This window comes from Sorex araneus, chromosome 2 (assembly GCF_027595985.1).
Source record: "Sorex araneus isolate mSorAra2 chromosome 2, mSorAra2.pri, whole genome shotgun sequence".
Lineage (NCBI taxonomy): Eukaryota > Metazoa > Chordata > Mammalia > Eulipotyphla > Soricidae > Sorex > Sorex araneus.
In genome coordinates this window covers 122,374,872-122,393,598 of record NC_073303.1, presented here as the reverse complement: position 1 = coordinate 122,393,598, position 18,727 = coordinate 122,374,872, and the positions used below count along the sequence as shown (strand labels likewise).

General features: G+C 43.5%; 1 protein-coding gene across 1 annotated transcript in view; it reads right to left on the bottom strand.

The window, feature by feature from the left end:
* The window catches only part of LRP12 (LDL receptor related protein 12), a 77,066-nt gene that overhangs the window by 28,938 nt on the left and 29,401 nt on the right, over positions 1 to 18,727 (bottom strand). Inside the window, exon 2 of the mRNA XM_055127662.1 lies at positions 14,645 to 14,701. Coding sequence (XP_054983637.1) covers positions 14,645 to 14,701 — 57 coding nt within the window. The remainder of the gene's footprint in view (positions 1 to 14,644; positions 14,702 to 18,727) is intronic.

Below are 18,727 nucleotides of genomic sequence, written 5' to 3'. Positions count from 1 at the left end.
AAATATCCACACTGCGATGTCATCGAAGTCACCGTCTGGGGCTTGATGAGCTGGCTGGTGTTGGCCGAGCCTTCTGGGTCATCACTGTTGCTCAGTGGCCCTGGTGGGCTTTTATGCGTCTTCCCCAGGGGGACCGCAGTGTTTGCTCCTGTACTGAGGTTGAATCTTTGCAGTCAGCCCCACTGGAACTCTGAATAACTGGGCTGGGAACTGCTCCCTCACTTCCCGCCCATCTGTGCCCAGGGATAGGACGCACACCTGTGAGCAGTGTGAGCTGGGTGAGGAAACACGGGTTGGGGGGCACTGAAAGGTGGGGGTCAGGTGCGGAGGAGGGAGACTAATCTCATCGGCAGGGCAGAGGGGAGCAGGGGTCCAGGCGTGGTGGACGTGGCCGGTTGAATGGTGGAGGTTGAGTATGGAGACTGGAGATCAATCTCACCGGATAGCATTTGGTCCTAAATGCTGGTTTCTTAAAAATAAATTTTTTCAATTGAATCAACACGAGATATACTGTTATAACTAAATGATAAGTTTTAAGGACCACTCTATTTCACACAGTCATTAGTTCTAATTTAGCAAATTTCATACTTTCTTGAAGGACACCAATGCCCAGAACAGACAAACAGCAATCAAGGGCTATATGATAGCAAAATAATTAAACAGATAAAAGGAGCAAAAATATGGGGAAAGATCTAAGAAAGAAAAGCTAAGACTTGAGAAGGGGTGGGGACCAGTAACACAGCCTTTCTATTTTTTTAAGGTCACAGTAGAGGCAGAGCAGCCTCGATGGAACTAAATAACCGGCCTGATTGAAATTTCTAAGTAGTCAGAGTAATCTTGAATTTTACCAGCAGAGAATAAGATGGATGGGTAAGATTCAACCTTTTATACCTTTTCCTTAAAGGTCATACAAGGGCAATTTCTTCATGTGAGGGCATGAAAACTATTGATATGGTACTGGCATTTTCCAATTTCAAGCACTAGAGAAGTCTAAAATTTTAAACAAGATCCCTCCTCCAGCTCCTGAATGGGGCCAACAATGACAGTTTGACACGTGCGGTGATTCTTGCTGGGGACAGAATTGGTGAGTGTTGGCCTGGGACTCTCGGCTGTCTGGGCCAGAGGCTCCCAAACCTGGCTGACCTACCATCCGCCTATCAGGAGAGAGAAATCACTCAGCGCCCTGCGCTCTGCACCCAAAGCTACTGTCCCCCAACACCCTGCGCCCCATAGGCCCAGTGCAGGGCTGGGGGTGGTATCACCATCTGGGGAAACTCAGATCTCAGTCATGTCCATTAGCTTTGACAGTCTTTGGGAGATTCTTCTTGAGCATGATCCAGTCCGAGTGTCTGCTGCCAGGGGGGAAGCTAGAAACCACCATGAATACTTAGGATGTGCGGAAGGGAGCAGGAAAGAAGCGCCACCTGCTGTGCTCTGGACACAGTGTCTGTGACTGCTGCTGGAGATCAGACCAGCCCTGACTTCTCTCAGGCGACGAGTGGATCTGGCACCAAACTGCAGCCCGGAACCGAGGCACTGAGTGTCCCATTCAAACTCACACCTCTGCTACATGACAAGGAACCCTCCGGGCGAGCATGCTTGAAAAGGTTCATTTTCAGAGTGCAGAAGAGAATGGGGGGCCGGCCTCCAGCCTTCCAGGCCCCACACACTCCAGTTCTGTCATCTCAGCCCCAAGTGCTTCTGAGACATTAGAGCCAGAATGTCACATCACCTCACCTACACCCCACCACAGTTCTGCTACATTCTAGTCAGTTCTGTGTGTGCTATAGGAAGGGTCCTGATTTTCCAATAAAAATAGAAGTATTTTACACACAAAATGTATTGTATTATACAGTAGCATGTAGTATTGTGCATAAAAGAATAGTATATAAAATTATATGATACCATCACTTCCTTTTCTAACGCTTACAGGAAATCCTCTAAAGGTCTCATAAACTCTGTGAAGGCTGGCAATAGTCTGAAAAATGAATAGCATCATAAATGTGTGTGTGTGTGCGTGTGTGTGTATGTGTGTGTGTGTTTAATGGACTCTGTCTTAAACTCTTCACTTACCTTCTCCACTTGAAGGAAGGCTTTCTTGGATTTATGTGAAGTTCTACTTTCATATGCTGAAATCCTACAAACCCTAATGGATTCATTATTACCTGAAGTCTAAAAGCAGTCTTTCATTTCTTCATGTGAAAGAGAGAAAAGACATGCTGTTGGGGCCGGGATGTGGCTCAGTGGTCAAGCATGCGCCTCATATGCATGAGGCTCTGGGTTTGATCCTGGTACACAGAGCAGCAAACACACAGACACTCTGCATCAAACTGATCAAAAGAGCTGGCAAAATTCCTCTAAGTAAATTTACTAAGAGCTCCACATATCCAACTGAGTAATTAAAAATAATACTTAAATCATACAGGACAGGCACAAAATCCTCTTGGACTTGCTGTTTTATTAATGCCATTTTTTTTATAAGACCTTCAGAATTCAGCCACAGCCATGCTCAAGGCCACTCTCCACACGTTCGGACAAGCCTCATGCATGAAGGGACCAGCAGAGGAACCCTGGTGTGCGGGACCTGGGGCTGAGATCTCCAAGCCTGCTCGGATTGGGACTGGGCCTTTTCCATCCAGACCCCCCATTTTCCAGTAGCTTGGCAGCCACACCCACAAACTGTGCCCGGCACTGTAATACCACCAATGACCAACATCCAGAGACTATAAAACCAAGCTTCCGGAAGCGCGCGGCCGCTTTGCGACATCTAATAGCCTTGTTCTAACCTCTTGGAGAACCTGACAAGCTACCAAGAGTCTATTGCCTGCACAGGAGAGCCTTGCAAGCTCCCCATGGCATATTCATATCCCAAATACAGTAAAAGATATATACATACCTCTTGGAGAGCCCAGCAAGCTACCGAGAGTATCCTGCCTATACGGCAGAGCCTGGCAAGCTACCCGTGGCGTATTCGATATGCCAAAAACAGCAACAATAGGTCTCATTCCCCTGACCCTGAAAGAGCCTCCAATTGTTGGGAAAGACGAGTAAGGAGAGGCTGCTAAAATCTCAGGGCTCAGTGTAATAAAGACATTACTGGTGCCCGCTTGAATAAATCGATGAACAACGGAATGACAGTGATACAGTGATACACTGATTTAAAAACTAACTCTAGGACCAGAGTGATAGTACGGCAATTAAGACACTTGCCTTGCACAGAGCTGACCCAGGTTTGATTCCTGGCATCCCATATGGTCTCCTGAACTGGTCAGGAGTGACTAAGCTCTGAGCACTGCCGGGGGAGGCCCAAAGATGACAACAACAAAAGCTAACTCGAGTTGCTTACTTATACCTACAACCTCATGTATACCAGTAACAAGTATTTAGTTTAAACTTGGTCACAGGACTTGAACACACTGACTCTAGTTCTACACTCTGGGCTGTCACATCCAAGTGTGAGCCACCAATGGTAAGCACTGCTGTCAACATGTTAAGTCTAAAATGTTAAAAACAAAAGCTACCAGGGGCCAGGGTGGTAGTATGGTGAGTAGGGCACTTGCCTTGCATGCAGTCAACTCGAGTTTGATCACCAGCAACCCTTACGGTACCCCCGCACTGCCAGAAGTCATTCCTGACTGCAGAGCCAGGAGTAAATCTTGAGCATCACCAGGTTGTGGCCCCAAAACCCAAAATATATTAATCAATTAAAAAAATCTAACATATTACAATGCCACGCTATTGCCAAATATTGCGTACTAAAGCAAATTGCAATGTGAATATTTGTAAAAAGAATATATCCTAATTACCTGGGCAAAGGCAAAATTGCTAGTTTTAAAAGATTCAGAGGACCAGCAAAGCTCTAGGCCCGAGTTCTATAAGGAGAATTAGGAAGGCAAATCTGGAAGAGAGCAACACTCTGCAGAGATGCCTTCCTCACTCTGTGCCAGGCTGACTTCACCTGGGGAACCTCGTAGGGGGGCGGGTGAGTCCCTCCGCCTGTCCCAACAGAGCCCCAGCAGCTGTAAACTCCAGACCCCAATCACTGCCACGTGCATTCAGGACGAGCCCCTTAGGCATGAGAATGAATCTGCTGAAAAGCCCAAGTATGCGGGTTTTTTGACTGTGACTGAAGTCCCCAGGCTTCCAAGAGTCAGGAATGGGCACCCTCCTCCCCTCTCCCTGTGCTTCTGGGAGCCTCGAAGTCACGCCCAAGAACCGCTCTGGGCACTAAATAAGCTCTTTAACAGCCAAGAACCAGAGACTCACAAATAAATTTCGGAAGATTGCTGCAGAGATGATTCTGGACCCCCAAATCACCATCCAGTTAAAAATTTAACTCCAGCTCTAGCACCCTATTTAAATTTTTAGAATTCCTGGAGCGCGCAGCCAGGAATTTCTGTGTTGAAATACTGAATGTAATAAATTATTGTGAACTTTATAAAAAACATGAAAAAAAAGAAATAGGAAATATGGAAGCAAAAAAGGATAATGATTTTAAGGAATAAAAGTTCTGACAAGAAAGAAAGAATAGTATTTTGAAAATCCAACTTGGTCCACTATATATAGCCTGAGAATTCCGTCAATATACATAAGAATTAGAAAAAAAAATCATAACAGTTCTGACAAGAAAGAAAGAATAGTATTTTGAAAATCCAACTTGGTCCACTATATATAGCCTGAGAATTCCATCAATATACATAAGAATTAGGGAAAAAAAAAACCTTCCAAAGTAGGTAAAGCTGAAAGTAGATTTCTGAAAGTCACAGCTCTCAGAAATATCAGTTTTGCCTGACATGATTCCAGGTCAGATGTAAAGGAGACTCAAGACCAAGCAAATTCCCCAAAGAGCTTTCAGCTATGCATGTTTCATGGAGGGACCGTTTAGAAACTGCATCATTGGTGAAATGGGGATAATGTGTTCCTCCTCATTTGTAAGAACTTTCTACTTGAGAAAACAGCAAACCTATTTTCCCAGCATGTCTGTTCCTATCACAAATAAGGCATTCCTTTTGAAATTTCGGTGTGTGTGTGTGTGTGTGTGTGTGTGTGTGTGTGTGTTTGACTATTAAAAAAATAATCTCTCTCTCTCTCTCTCTCTCTCTCTCTCTCTCTCTCTGCAATGTCACAATTTGAGGTCACAAAACCAGAAAGAAGTAAATAGTTCCATTTGCAAACAGTGTAGGAAAAATTAAAGGCTGGGGCTTTAAGGAAAAGCCAATCAGGCTGCAGAGAGAACTCAAAGGGCTGAGCACATGTTTTGCATGTGGGGCTCCATGCCTGGCACTGAAGTTTCCCCTCAACATGGCTGGAAGTGACCTCTGAGCACAGAGTGGGAGCAAGCCCCCCTCCCCCCCACTGCTGGATGTAGCCTTCAAAACAAACGGAAAGCAAACCAAAGAAACGAGATGGGGGAAGTTGAATAGGAAAAATATATCCAAGGTTACTGCTTTCATACAGTGCAGATGACAATGTAAATCCTTGAAATCCTTTTGGAGAGCAATTTGTCAAAGGTTTCTAGAGTTATTAAATTATTTACAACTTCTGAAGGCTGTGATTCTATTGTAGAAATCTACATTAAAAAAGTCCTAGAAATGAAAAGGGCTATACTATATTAGAATGTGCTTTGCCACGTGATCCATGTTAGAGAGAACTCTGCAAACAATTCCCAGACGTAACTAAGAACATTACAACAAAGCCACTGGATGAGAATCTTATAGCCATTACAGTTATAATCATAAAAAAATACTCTTTAACATGTTAAACAGAAAGGCCAGGCAACTAGCTATAATTCTAATATTTATAATTTTTTAAAGGTATATACAGGAAAAATTTTGTTAATCATACTAAGAATGCAGAATTAATGAGTGATTTTTCTTAGCTTTTTTAAAGTTTTTTTAAATTTTATTGAATCACCATGAGTTACAGGCTTTCATGTTGTCTTAACTTTTCTAAACTGTTTCCCATTATTAAAAATGTTTAATGAAACTTGTATAATACAATTTGTGAAAACACTGCTTGTGAAAACAAGTAAAAAAACATAATTTGGAAATGATTAAGAGTAAAGAGGGTATAATCAAACAATTTCTAGAACTATTAATTTTTCTCTTGTGTACTTTGTGCTACATCCAGCAGTGCAACTCCAACCTGGTGCTGGACAGTCACTCCTGGCAGTGCTTGGAGGATCAGCCAGCAGTGGGGGCCTACGAGCACACAAATCCTATGCCCTGGCCCTTCCAGCTAACTCCTCAGCCCCGAGAACTACTCTCTGTCCTTTATGTTCCTAGCAGCATTAACGACAACAGCTAACAATGAGAGCAAACTGAACACAGATGCCTGGGTAAGAAAGCCGTGGGGGGTGGTGTGTGTGTGTGTGTGTGTGTGTGTGTGTGTGTGTGTGTGTTATAATATAATGTGCATACATATATATATGTGTATATATATATAATCTGCATTTCAAAAAGGTGAGAACAAGCTCTTTGGGACAAAAATGTGTAAAAATTAAGATGATCATACTAAGTGAAATAAGTGAGGAGATGAAACTTACCAATTTCACTCATATATGGGATGTTAACTATTAAAGCAAATAAACTGGCAAAGAAACAAAACTATAAACTAATTATGGAAACCCTGTAATATAGTAAACCAATGCTAAATCCCAAACAACAAAAAAATGAAAAGAAGTATCAAATATTCAGAACCTAATTAAAAACTAAGTAAATACATATCAGAGTAAAATTCAGTTTAAAGCAGGTATGTTTACATAACTAATGGATTGCATTTAAGGTGTGAAATAAATCCTGTTATAAATCATTTTGACCTAAATATGTTTCATTCTATGCAGCAGACTAGCAGTTCTAGAACAATTTTAAAAAATTAGAAATTTATAAAGAACTTGAGATTTAATTTAGACTTTCAAAAAAAAATGAATATGAGTAGGCTACCTACTCTTTCCAATATGCTTGATAGGTTTTGAATTTTCATGATGATTTTCATATATTGTTAGGCTTATTAAAATGCTATTTATCTTTTCTCCTGTTTCCATTATATATGTGTTTATATATCTATACACATATATGTATGTGCATGTATATATGTGTATATATACATATATGTATGTTTTTTGTGTCAAACTTGGTGGTGCTCAGGGCCTACTTCTGGCTCTGTGTTCAGAGATCCTACAGAGATCATACACGAATCAAATAATACTTCTGGTGGGCTCGGGGGACCATATATGGTTCTGGGGATTGAACCCAGGTGGGCCGCAGGCAAGGCAAGCACCTCAGCTGCTGTACTATTTCTCCAGCACCTCTATTTTGCATTTTAAAGCAGATCTAAAATTGTAGACCATGAAATTGTAAACAAAAGAAGTATATAAAAAATATTTCCCAGGGCTGGAGCGATAGCACAGTGGGTAGGGCATTTGCCTTGCACGCGGCCGACCCAGGTTCGATTCCCCGCATCCCATATGGTCCCCTGAGCACCGCCAGGGGTGATTCCTGAGTGCAGAGCCAGGAGTGACCCCTGTGCATCGCCGGGTGTGACACAAAAATTAAAAAAAAAATTCCCATTAGATATAGTGGATACACTAGATAGATATTTTTCCCATTAGACATACTAGGCATACATTTTTGGATGATTTACGTTTTTCTTCTGTTGATACACGTAGCACAATAACCAGCTAAAGGACAAAAGCTTTATTTTTCTTGGCAAAGATGTGAGGAGGAAGAAGATGTAAATGAAGATTATTAAAAATAGAAACAGATTATGTCAAATTTAAGGACCAAAATATACCAGCAATTAAAATGAGAAACTTCCACAACACTGGTACTGAGAAGTCTAAGTACTTAATGTTATTAATAATAAATAAAACAAGAACAGTTATTATGAAGTCAATTTGCCACTCAGCAGAGACTGAAGGAAGCCTTTTATGAACTCCTTGTCCAGCCTAACACATTCACATTCAGCCCGGGATTTTCCACAGTAAGACCAGGGCACTACTTCCACTTTGCACATGTCTATTGAGACCAGAACCATCTACGTATGGTTAATCCTCTGGCCAGCCACCTGCACCTTCTTGGCCTGAGTTCACCTCAGCAAATCTGAAACTCTTTCCAGAGAGATGATGAGTCGTGAAGTGTGGGGGACGGTTCTAGCTTTGTCTGGTGGGTGTGGGCAGCACTACTGAAAACAGTGCACCCTCCCCAAATTCACTCACGGAGACACAGAACGGTCTGTAACACTCACTGGCAGACCAGTTAAGAACTTCCAAAGTTGGGGGCTGGAGCGATAGCACAGCGGGTAGGGCATTTGCCTTGAACACGGCCGACCAGGGTTTGAGTCCCAGCATCCCATATGGTCCCCTGAGCACCGCCAGGAATAATTCCTGAGTGCAGAGCCAGGAGTGATCCCTGTGCATTGCCGGGTGTGACCCCCCCCCCCCAAAAAAAAAAAAAAAACCAACTTTCAAAGTTGTCAGCGAAGACTCCCAAAGGCAAAGAATGACTGGGCCCAGGAAAGGGCGTGCAGGTGAGAAAGAACAGGGGCAGAAACGGGGACCCCCGCAGCCAGACACCTCCCTGTGTTCACGGGTGAGGGTCTTGAGAGGCAGCAAGCCCCTCATTTGGCAGCGCAGTTCTCCACAAAGACCGGCACCCAAGGCATTCTCATTTCTCCTGGGGATGCAAATAATTCCGAGAAGGCCTACACTCTAGCTCCACACTGACCCAAGGCGGCCTGTGATGAATCTGCGGATCTAAAGCACTTTTAGAGACATTCTCTTTTTTTTTAATGGCTTAACTGTAATATATTTCTTATTCTTACCTTCCCAGAGAATAAAGTTGTGGTTTTTTTTTTTTTTTTTTAAATTTTTGGGTCACATCTAGCAATACTCAGGGATTACTCCTGGCTCTGCACTCAAGAATTATTCCCAGTGGTGCTCAGGGGACCATATGGGATGCTGGATATGAAACCCGGATCAGCTGTGTGCAAGGCAAATACCCTCCCTGCTGGACTATGGCTCTGGCCCCTGAGAATAAAAATTTTATAAGACCAACTTGCAGGAAAAAAATAGTAAGCTATTAATGAAGTTTCTTTGACCTCTAAGAGTCTGCATTTAATTGCAGCATAAATGCAGTTAATTATAGCACCTATTATGGGGCGAGTTGTATTGGCCCTAAAACTCCTCTGTGAAAGCCCTACTCCTGAGGACAAGGGTCTTTCAAGAGGAAATTAAACTGAGGTTGTCCGTTCCCAAAGAAGACACACAGACGGCCAACAGCTATCTGGGAAAGTGCTCATTGCCGTTCAGGAGTAGGAAAAGGCAAATCAAAACCACACTGAAATATCATCTCATGCCAGAGAGAATGGCACAGATCAAAGAGTCTGGAAAGTCAGTGCTGAGAAACGAGCCCTCACCCGCTGCTTTTGGGAACGCCATCTGCCTCGGTCTTTACGGAAAACAATACAGAGATTTATCTCAGAAACAGAAATAGAACTACCAAAGGATCACTTCTTGGCATCTACCCCCCAAACACAAAAACATTATTTCAAAAGGATATAAGCACGGCTACGTTCATAATCTCACTGAGGACAACAGTCAAGATATGGAAGCAACCCAAAATGCCTGACTATAGATGAATGGATCAAAAAGTTGCGGAATGTATATAAAACAGAACTCTGCAAACAAAATTATGCAGGTTGCCGCAAAGGGAAGGACGTAGAAGATCTCATGCTATTGGAGTCAGCTTGAAGGGAAAGGACAGATACAGAATGATCTCCCTCATATGTGGAACTAAGAGACTGCAAAGCAAAGCAGCAACAAAGAGCTAATGGCAACACAGCGAGAGAACTGATTCAGAAAACTGATTTCTAAGTGGGAGAAGAGGGTTGAGAGGGAGACGATTGGGGATCCTTGCTGGAATTAAGTACAGGGAAGCCATCATTAATAATCTTATAAATCACAGTACCATAATAACTAAAAATTCAAAAAGTAGTATACCCATTACGGTAAACCACAAAAGTAGGACTTGTCACATCTGATCATCATTTTATGCATGAAAAGTATAATGAACAGAATTGCAAATTCCAGTACCTCAAGAAGAATAGAATGGAAAAATAAATGAGGTCATAGGGTAGGCACTAATTCAATATGACTAGTGTCCTTAGAGAGAGAGAGATTAGAGGCCGGAGAAACCACAGCGGGCAGGGTGCTGGCCTTGCACACAGCTGGCCTGGGTTTGGTCTCTGGCTTCCCACAGGGTCCCCTGAGCCCGCCAGCAATGACCCATGAGTGCAAAGCCAGGAGTAAGCCCCAAGTACCACTGGATGAGGCCCCAAAACAAAAAAGAGACTAAGAGAGAGCAGAACAGAGGCACACACAGTGGGAAGATGCCGGGATTTGGCGGTGGGAAGACTGGCTTCCGTAAGCCGGAGGGAGGCCTCCCATGAGATCCACCCTTCCAGGACCTTCCTCATAGATTGAACAGCCCCCAGGACCGTGGGAGAACAAATTTGCTCTTCAGTCAGCTGGCCCTTGGTGCTTTGTTAGAGAAGCCCTAGCAACCACCATACATGCCTACGTACAGGTCTGAAACACAGACAGGGAAACCCAAGACTAAGGGAAACTATTAACATATAAAAACACATCTCCACACTGATAGGTGCAGAGTTTCTTTTCAAATAGGAATCTATTAGAAGTTCAGTGTTCCATGAGCAGCCAAGTAGACGCATTTTAAGCAAACCAGCAAACAAAACAAGCAGAATCCACTTTTAGTTGAAGCAAAATCCAGAACTTAAGAAAATACTGACTCTGTCCATATTTCAATTCTCATATTTCACATAAGTTCATGTAACTCAGCAAGCCATTATTTGGCAAATAACACACATTACAAAATGATGCATGGTTAAAAAACTCCTCTCAAAGGGCAACCAGTGAGTTTTTATGTAACAGAGAACAAAAGTTCGCCGATTGGGTTTCAGACTCCATTTGCAACTAATCCGTAAGAAACTCAACAAGCCGAATGCCGTGTCGTACTGAGGAAAAATACTCATGATTATTCTAAAAGGCTATTAAATATTCTCTTTCCAATTATGTATCCATGTAAGGCTTGACTGTCTTCACATACATCAAACAAAGCAACTTATTACAAAAGACAGACACATATGAGAATTCAGCTATCCTCTTTTAACCCAATCTCTGGCACCCCCACCCCCGAATTAATTTAAAGCGCCTTTCTTTTTATTGATGTTTTTGTTCGGGAGAACACATTTTTTTAAATAAAATTGTCATTGATGCAGACATGTGAAAGTCATTGTTATTTGCCAAGGAAAGTAATAAGTCTTTAAGCAGTTTCGCTCTTTAAATTTCCAATCACCGAGTATGAACAGCCGCAGGAGCACAGCTGCCCGTCAAGCTCGGGGGCGCAGGCCTGACTCTGAAGGTGACGGTGCTGGGAACTGCTGGCCTCAAAAGCGGAAACTGAGGTTATTAAACTGGGTCGCACATAAGGGCGAGGCAGAATCCCAGAGAATGACAGGTCCATATCTGCAGAGGCGGAGACGCCAGGGAGCCCTCCTCTCTCTCTGGGTGCATAGGAGAGGCCCTTGGGAGGCATGGCCAGGAGATGCCACCTGCGAGCCAGGAGGAGAGTCTCACCAGGAACCCAGCCTGCCAGCCCGGTGACGGCAGATGTTTGGCCTCCATTCAGAACTGAGAATGAAACCGCCATCCGGGATTTAAGCCCCTCAGCCGACAGCACTTGGGCTCAGGCAGCTGGAGTGACTGATCCGGCCCTTGGTATTCCTGAGAACTTAAAGCGGACCTCGGACTAGCGAAGATGAGAATCACCCACGAGATAATAACCATTTGGTCATGCCAATTAAAATGCCTGTGAACACTTTTCTTACTTTATAGTTAACAACCAGTAAAGTCACCTAATTCTCTCTAGCTCTTCAAAACAGAAAGGAAAGGGGAGAAAAACGAAGGTCGTCTTTTCAAAGAACTCGCCTTGAAAGAGAATGAAAACGGGAACCAAGTGGGAAAGAATGAAGCGAGGGGCATGAACCTCTCCTTCTCCCTTCCAGGCAACAGGCTTGTTCATGTCTGTGGCTGGCGCCTAATCATCCTCCACGGGTCTCTTAAGTCTATTAACTTTCTGAATTAAAAAAAAAAAAAGACAAAAGAGAAAACATCGTTTTGCTTCATTAGAGGAGATAACCAAATCGGGGATGACAAGAAGAAATAAGTTCGTAGCCTGACTGGCATGGATACAAAGCTCTGGAATTCACCTGTGAATAAAACCTTTAATGTGTAAGTTAATTTTAAAGTTATAAAAGCTTTTTGTGAATCAATAAAAGGCACTTGCCTCAGTGGGTTTCTGAATTTCATGGGTATATGTATGGTTTTTAGTTGTTTTTTAAAAATAAAAATTGTGCCTCATGTCCTATAGAAAGATCAAGGAATTTCTTTTAACATCACCGTCAAATTATTATTATTATTATTGTTATTATTATTATTGGGCTGGAGTAATAGCACAGCAGTAGGGTGTTCGCCTTTCATGCGGCCGACCCGTGTTCGATTTCTCCACCCCTCTCGGAGAGCCCGGCAAGCTACCTAGAGTATCAAGCCCGCATGGCAGAGCCTGGCAAGCTACCCGTGGTGTATTGGATATGCCAAAAACAGCAAAAATAAGTCTCACAATGAGAGACATTACTGGTGCCCGCTCGAACAAATCGATGAGGAACGGGATGACAGTGACAGTGACTATAATTATAATTATTATTTTCAATAGTAGGGCCAGAGACACAATAACAGGTTATACAACCAATCCTGATCCAATCTCCAACATTATATGTGGTCCCCTGAGCACTGTTGGGCATGGCCCCTAAACCCAAAAAGTTCAAAAACAAGAAAGAAAAGAAAGAGAGAGAGAAAGGAAGGAAGGAAGGAAGGAAGGAAGGAAGGAAGGAAGGAAGGAAGGAAGGAAGGAAGGAAGGAAGGAAGGAAGGAAGGAAGGAAATTAGGGTAATTATAGATACTAGCGTGTTACCATATTGGTAATATCCAGGTTGATGAGACAATGGCTGATTTTTAATTCCTCTATTCCTTTTGCTGGTTTCAATGTTCTGCTTTTTTCCTGCAGTGTACTCACTTGTCAATCAATGCAATATTTACTGAAAACATAAGACTTAACAAAATGTCTATCAAAGGAAGAAAAAAGTCGCCGAAACCGCCACAAAAACTGATTCAAGTGTTCTGCCATGCACTGGTTGTTCCTCTTCTTCCACTGAAACAGCCCCTGAGCCTCCAAGTCGAATAAGCAAGTCTCCCTGTCCTCCCGTCCTCTTCCTCTCTATCCTTCCTCCCTGCAGACCAGTCTGAGCCTCGTCACCTCTTCCGTCTCTGGGTTCAAATAATTTCACTGTACCCTCAGTTTCCTGCAGGGGTCCACCACAAGGAAACATGCCGGTGTCCCTCTGTTCCTCCAAAACCCTTCACTGAGTCCTTCCTCCCACTGCCTCTATGATGAAACTAAATTAATTAGTAGAACATGCAAGGAGTCCCAGCGCTCACTGCATCTCCACACAAGTACGGGACCAGAAACACTGGCTAAAGTCTCTCATTCTGTCTAAGTTATTTATTTATTTTTAAACACCTTGATTTACAAAGTTATTCAAAAGAAGGTTGTTTCAGGTTGTTCCAATACCAGTGTGACCTTCTCTCTACCAATGTTCCCAGTTCCCCAACACCCCCACACACATACACTCAATTAGCAAGCACAAACAAATCTACTTCATTTAACTTGTTAGAACAAAATGGAATTATCAGAAAAGAGATCAGAAAAAGTCAATTTATGATAATTGTTATATCTCACAACGGTGTTACTAAAGCCATTCTCTGAGAATGTACTGATTTACTGAGCTGGTTGGTGCTAGCTGAGCCTTTCGTGTTCACTGTTTTTGCTCATCGAGCTTGGTGGGCTTCTACTCAAGTTTCCCATCAAATCTGCTGTGCTCCTTATTGGGCGGTCAGTGCCATGAAATTCGGAGGTGACGTGGCCATGTGCTCCAGGAGCTGTGTAGCTGAGCCACTTATATGCCAGAGGACATAGGGTGTGGACAGGGGCTGCTGGCCGATCTCTCAGGGAGGGAATCTGCCCGCCCCCATTCTGAGAAGGCACAGCCCAGACATCATGTACCCAGGATAATTTGGCAACTTGATGAGCCACCCAAGCTTTTTCTAGTCAACCAACAATCATCTTAACATGTCCCTTCTACCCACAGGAAAAAAGTCATTTCTATGGCACGGATGCTAGGAATAGCATGAAAGCTGGTTGTTTTTAATACATTTCCTTTTGTATATATGCATGGACAGAAAACACTAGTTCAACTTCTTCTCTTGGCTTGATGTTTGATGAAAAATTAGGCAGTCCAGTTGGAGAAGTATAATCAATCCATGGGCATGCAAGTATCAATTTTATCTCAAGAGAATTTCTCCATGTTACAGTTATTTCATTTCTTATTACATGCTGCAAAATGCAGTAATATTTTTTATAGCCAAATATCACTTTATAAGATACCAGGTGGCTTTCAATATTTACCATATAAGCCATGCATGAAATTTAAACATTACAAAAAAAGGACTTACCAGTTGTCACTCCTGAAATATGCACATTTTCTGAATGTTCTGCAAGAGCACCGTTTCCTAAAATTAAACATAATGAATAAACTAATTTACATGATAAAATTTATAAAAAAATTAGATTCTTCCTTTAAAAGAAAATCAACATAGAGCAACAACTTGCAATATACAGAAACAAAACAAAACCCTTTGATAGTAATCTTCAGAACAGTGCCATGAAGCCCGAAATCACAGCCGTAATAGGAAAAACACAATGTTTTGAAACTCACACCAATGTCACCGAATATATGAAGATCCAGTACAGAGAGCTGACTGACACTGGAAGAGATTTTCTATCAAGCTAATTAACAACCAGGACTTTTACTTAAAAGGCAGGATTCTGTACTTTTAAAACACTGACCTTGTTTCTAACTTCTAAAAGTCTTCTAACTCTTTCAACTTTTTCTCAGGAGAAGCTTTATTAGTCTTATGCATAGGGACTGAATTACATCCTTCTTTTGAAGACCCAAATTTATTCCCGCTACTCCTCCTACCCCTTTTCTGTGCTGGGGATCAAACCCAGGGCCTCATGTACTTAACTCAAAGTTAAGTGCTCTACTGCTAAGCCACATTCTAGCCCAAGTCCCTATTTTCTATACCTTCTACCACCAAGTTCTTTTCTAAAGAAAAGCATTAAAAAAAAAAAAACTTATAATGAGGGCTGGATAGAAAGCAAAGTGGGAACAGTGCTCGCCTTTCACATGGCTGATGCGGTTTCATCCCCATCACCACAAAGTGTCTCTAGTGCCAGGAGTGAGTCCTGAGCACCACCAGGTATGGCCCCCAAAGCACCGACACCCGCCCCCCCCCCAAAAAAAAACAAAGGCAATAAGTTACCAATTGTCACCTATGAAAACCTGAAAGCATAATTTAAAATACAATTATTTATACAGCTACATTTATTTCCCACCCTGTAAATATTGATGACAGATGCCAAAGAGGCAAAAACCAGCCCAAATGGAAATCGGAAGCTTTGGGTACAGGTAAGTGTTCCAGTGGACAAGGGTCCTTTCATCTCACACTTTCAGTGAGACACAGAGGCCATGCAGCCAATATGTGGAGCATCTCCCCCGCCCCCGCCCGCCACACACACACTTTGTACAGAAAACATCTGATCTTTTAAAGTTCTGAGATACAAACACATTTAAAAAAAAACCTGGGATGAACATGTTTTGAAATAATTTTCAATATATGTGCCCACGTCCTTTAAACTCTCCAAGAATAAAGCATAAGCAAACACGTGGCCTTTCTACCACACATGCATCTCCCTTTTTCAGGCCAGTATTCTGGTGAGGCGCTTAAGGTAGCCTGGGGTCCTCAAAGGCAAAGCCTTATTTTCAAGATCCCATGGACAAGGTCCTCAGTTACTCCCTCCAATGAACCTGAAGTGTCTCTTCTGGCATTTATATTAGTAATTTTTTCTTTTAATTAAGTCACCGTGACATATACACTTACAAAGTTGTTCACAATTGGGTTTCAGTCATATAAAGTTCCAACAAGCGTCCCTTCACCAGTGCACTTTTTAAAAAAAATTTTTTTTAATTTTTTAATTTCTGAGTCACCATGAGGGTACAGTAACAGATTTACGCATTTTCATACTTGTGTTTCCCTCAATGTTCGAGCACCCCTCCCTCTACCAGTGTCCATTCTCCACCACCAGTGAACCCAGTATCCCTCCCACCTCCCAATCCCATCCCCCCTCCCCCCCACCAGTGCACATTTCCTGCCACCAATGTCCCCCAGTTTTCCTTCTGCCCAACCCCCTTGCTCTGTCCCTGAAATCTGCCTTTATGGCAGACGGTTTTCTTCTCAATCTCTCTTTCTCTCTCTCTCATTTTCCTCTTAGGCACTGTGGTTTACAACACTGACTGAAAAGGTATCATATATATCCCTTTACCTTCTTTCAGCACTCAGTTCTTGTCCAGAGCAATCATGTCCAACTATCATTGTCACTGTGGTCCCTTCTCTGTCCTAACTGCATATCCCCCCTCACTTGGTGGCAAGGCACCTACCATGGACCAGTCCTCCTGGCCCTGGTTTCTACTGTCTCTGGGTATTATTCACATAATGATGCTTTTTTTTTTAAACTATCCCACAAATGAGTGCACTCATTCTCTATCTGTCCCTCTTCCTCTGACTCACTTCACTCGACATGATACTCCCCATGTCCATCCATATATCCATTCAAATTTCCTGACTTCATTTTCCCTAACAACTGCATAGTATTCCACTGGATAGATGCACCCTAGCTTCCTTATCCACGCATCTGCTCCCGGGCACTTGGGTGGTTCCCAGACTGCTGCAATGAACACAGGGGTGTGATGGCTTTTTCGGAGGTGTCCTTTTGGGCCACCAGGTATTTATTATGTATTTTTCAAAATTTAACTGTAAATCAGCTTCATCTATCTCCGCCCTGTCTACTCTTCTTTGTGAACGTTCGTCTTTTTATTTTTTTTTTCCTTTTTGGCTCACACCCAGTGATGCACAGGGGTTACTCCTGACCCTGCACTCAGGAATTACTCCTGGCGGTGCTCAGGGGACCATATGGGATGCTGGTGAGAATCGAACCCGGGTCGGCTGCGTGCAAGGCAAATGCCCTACCTGCTGTGCTATCACTCCAGTCCCCTGTGAACTGTACGTCTTTATCTCCAAAGCTCTGTCTGCCTTTACCCCTAGCTCGGAAAGGCAGCTAACAGAGGAAGCAGTTTCTGGGGGCAGAAGTGGGCAGGCAGGAGGCCAGGCTGAAGCAGCTCTAGGGAAAGGCAGTTTTCGGGATGGTTGATAGAAAGAGGGGAGAAAAAAAAAAAACGGCGCTTATTCCAGTGTCTCATCTGCACCCACCGCTTGTCCAGGACCACAGCACTCCCGGGCACCCCCAGCCCCAACACCACCTCCACACCACACACTCGAAGCCCTGCAGGACACACTCCACTTGGTGAGCTTCTGAACTGTCCAAGCTTAGGGGAGCGCTTCTGGGCCGGCAAAATGAAGTGTCCTTAGCTACCTCCATTGAGAAGGACTGTGTGGAGACACCACAGAGCGCATGAGTGACTCGGTGACAAGTATCAATGTAAGGACTCGGCATTCTTGCCCATAGCCCTAATTCATTTCCCCAGAAACGTCCCACTCTGCAGACATTGCAGTGAAACTTCCTGAATCTCTTTCAGGAACCCACCTGATGGTGGTGGCACGAACAAACTGTAAGGAGTGGATTCAGCTGTGAGTCAATAAATTAAAAATAAGACGACTAAAAAGAGAAATGCATGTCAGCAATATTTCTAACAATGCCTGCCTATCAAACTTTGATGCCAGTGGAGGGCAAGAAGGAGGGGAAGGGGAGGTGAGAGAGGGGAGAAGGGAGATGGAGGGGAGGGGGGGAGAGGAGAATAAAGAAAGAAAAGAAAGAAGGGAAGAAGAGGAGGAGGAGGGTGAGGAGGACGAGGAGGATGTGAGGTGAAGGAGGAGGAGGGGAGGAGGAGGGGGAGGAGGAGGAAGAGGAGGAGAGCATGGCAATGGTTCCCTGAGCCCTTCCAGGACTAAGCCCTGAGTGCCACTGGATGTGGCCTCCAGCCCCATCCCCGCCCCCCCCCCAAAAAAAAAATTGAATTCAGTAGCACAACTCATCAGCTTTGCCCCAGTTTGTACAACCATCTAATCTTCTGCCCCAGTTCGCATAAGCAAGCCTTTGACCTGGTTCCAACAGCCAAGCCTTTGACCCGATTAGCATAAGCAAGCCTTTGACCCGGTTCGGATAACCAAGTCTTTGCCCCAGTTCGGATAACCAAGCCTTTGCCCTGGTTCGGGTAACAGTCTACATGGCAGCTAAGCACAAGCAGCCCAGCAGAGGAGGTGCCGTCAGCAAACCACCGAAGTTCCGGCTCCAGCTGCCCCAGGTCACAGACTCAGAATCAACATGTGAACAAGGTCATCTAGGCCTCAGTCAGCAATTCCTCTGCATAAGACATGACTTATCTCTCCTACATTAGATGCAACACACAAATCACAGCTTTTGGAAGCACATGAAATGACCCTCAGGAGACTACTGGCATT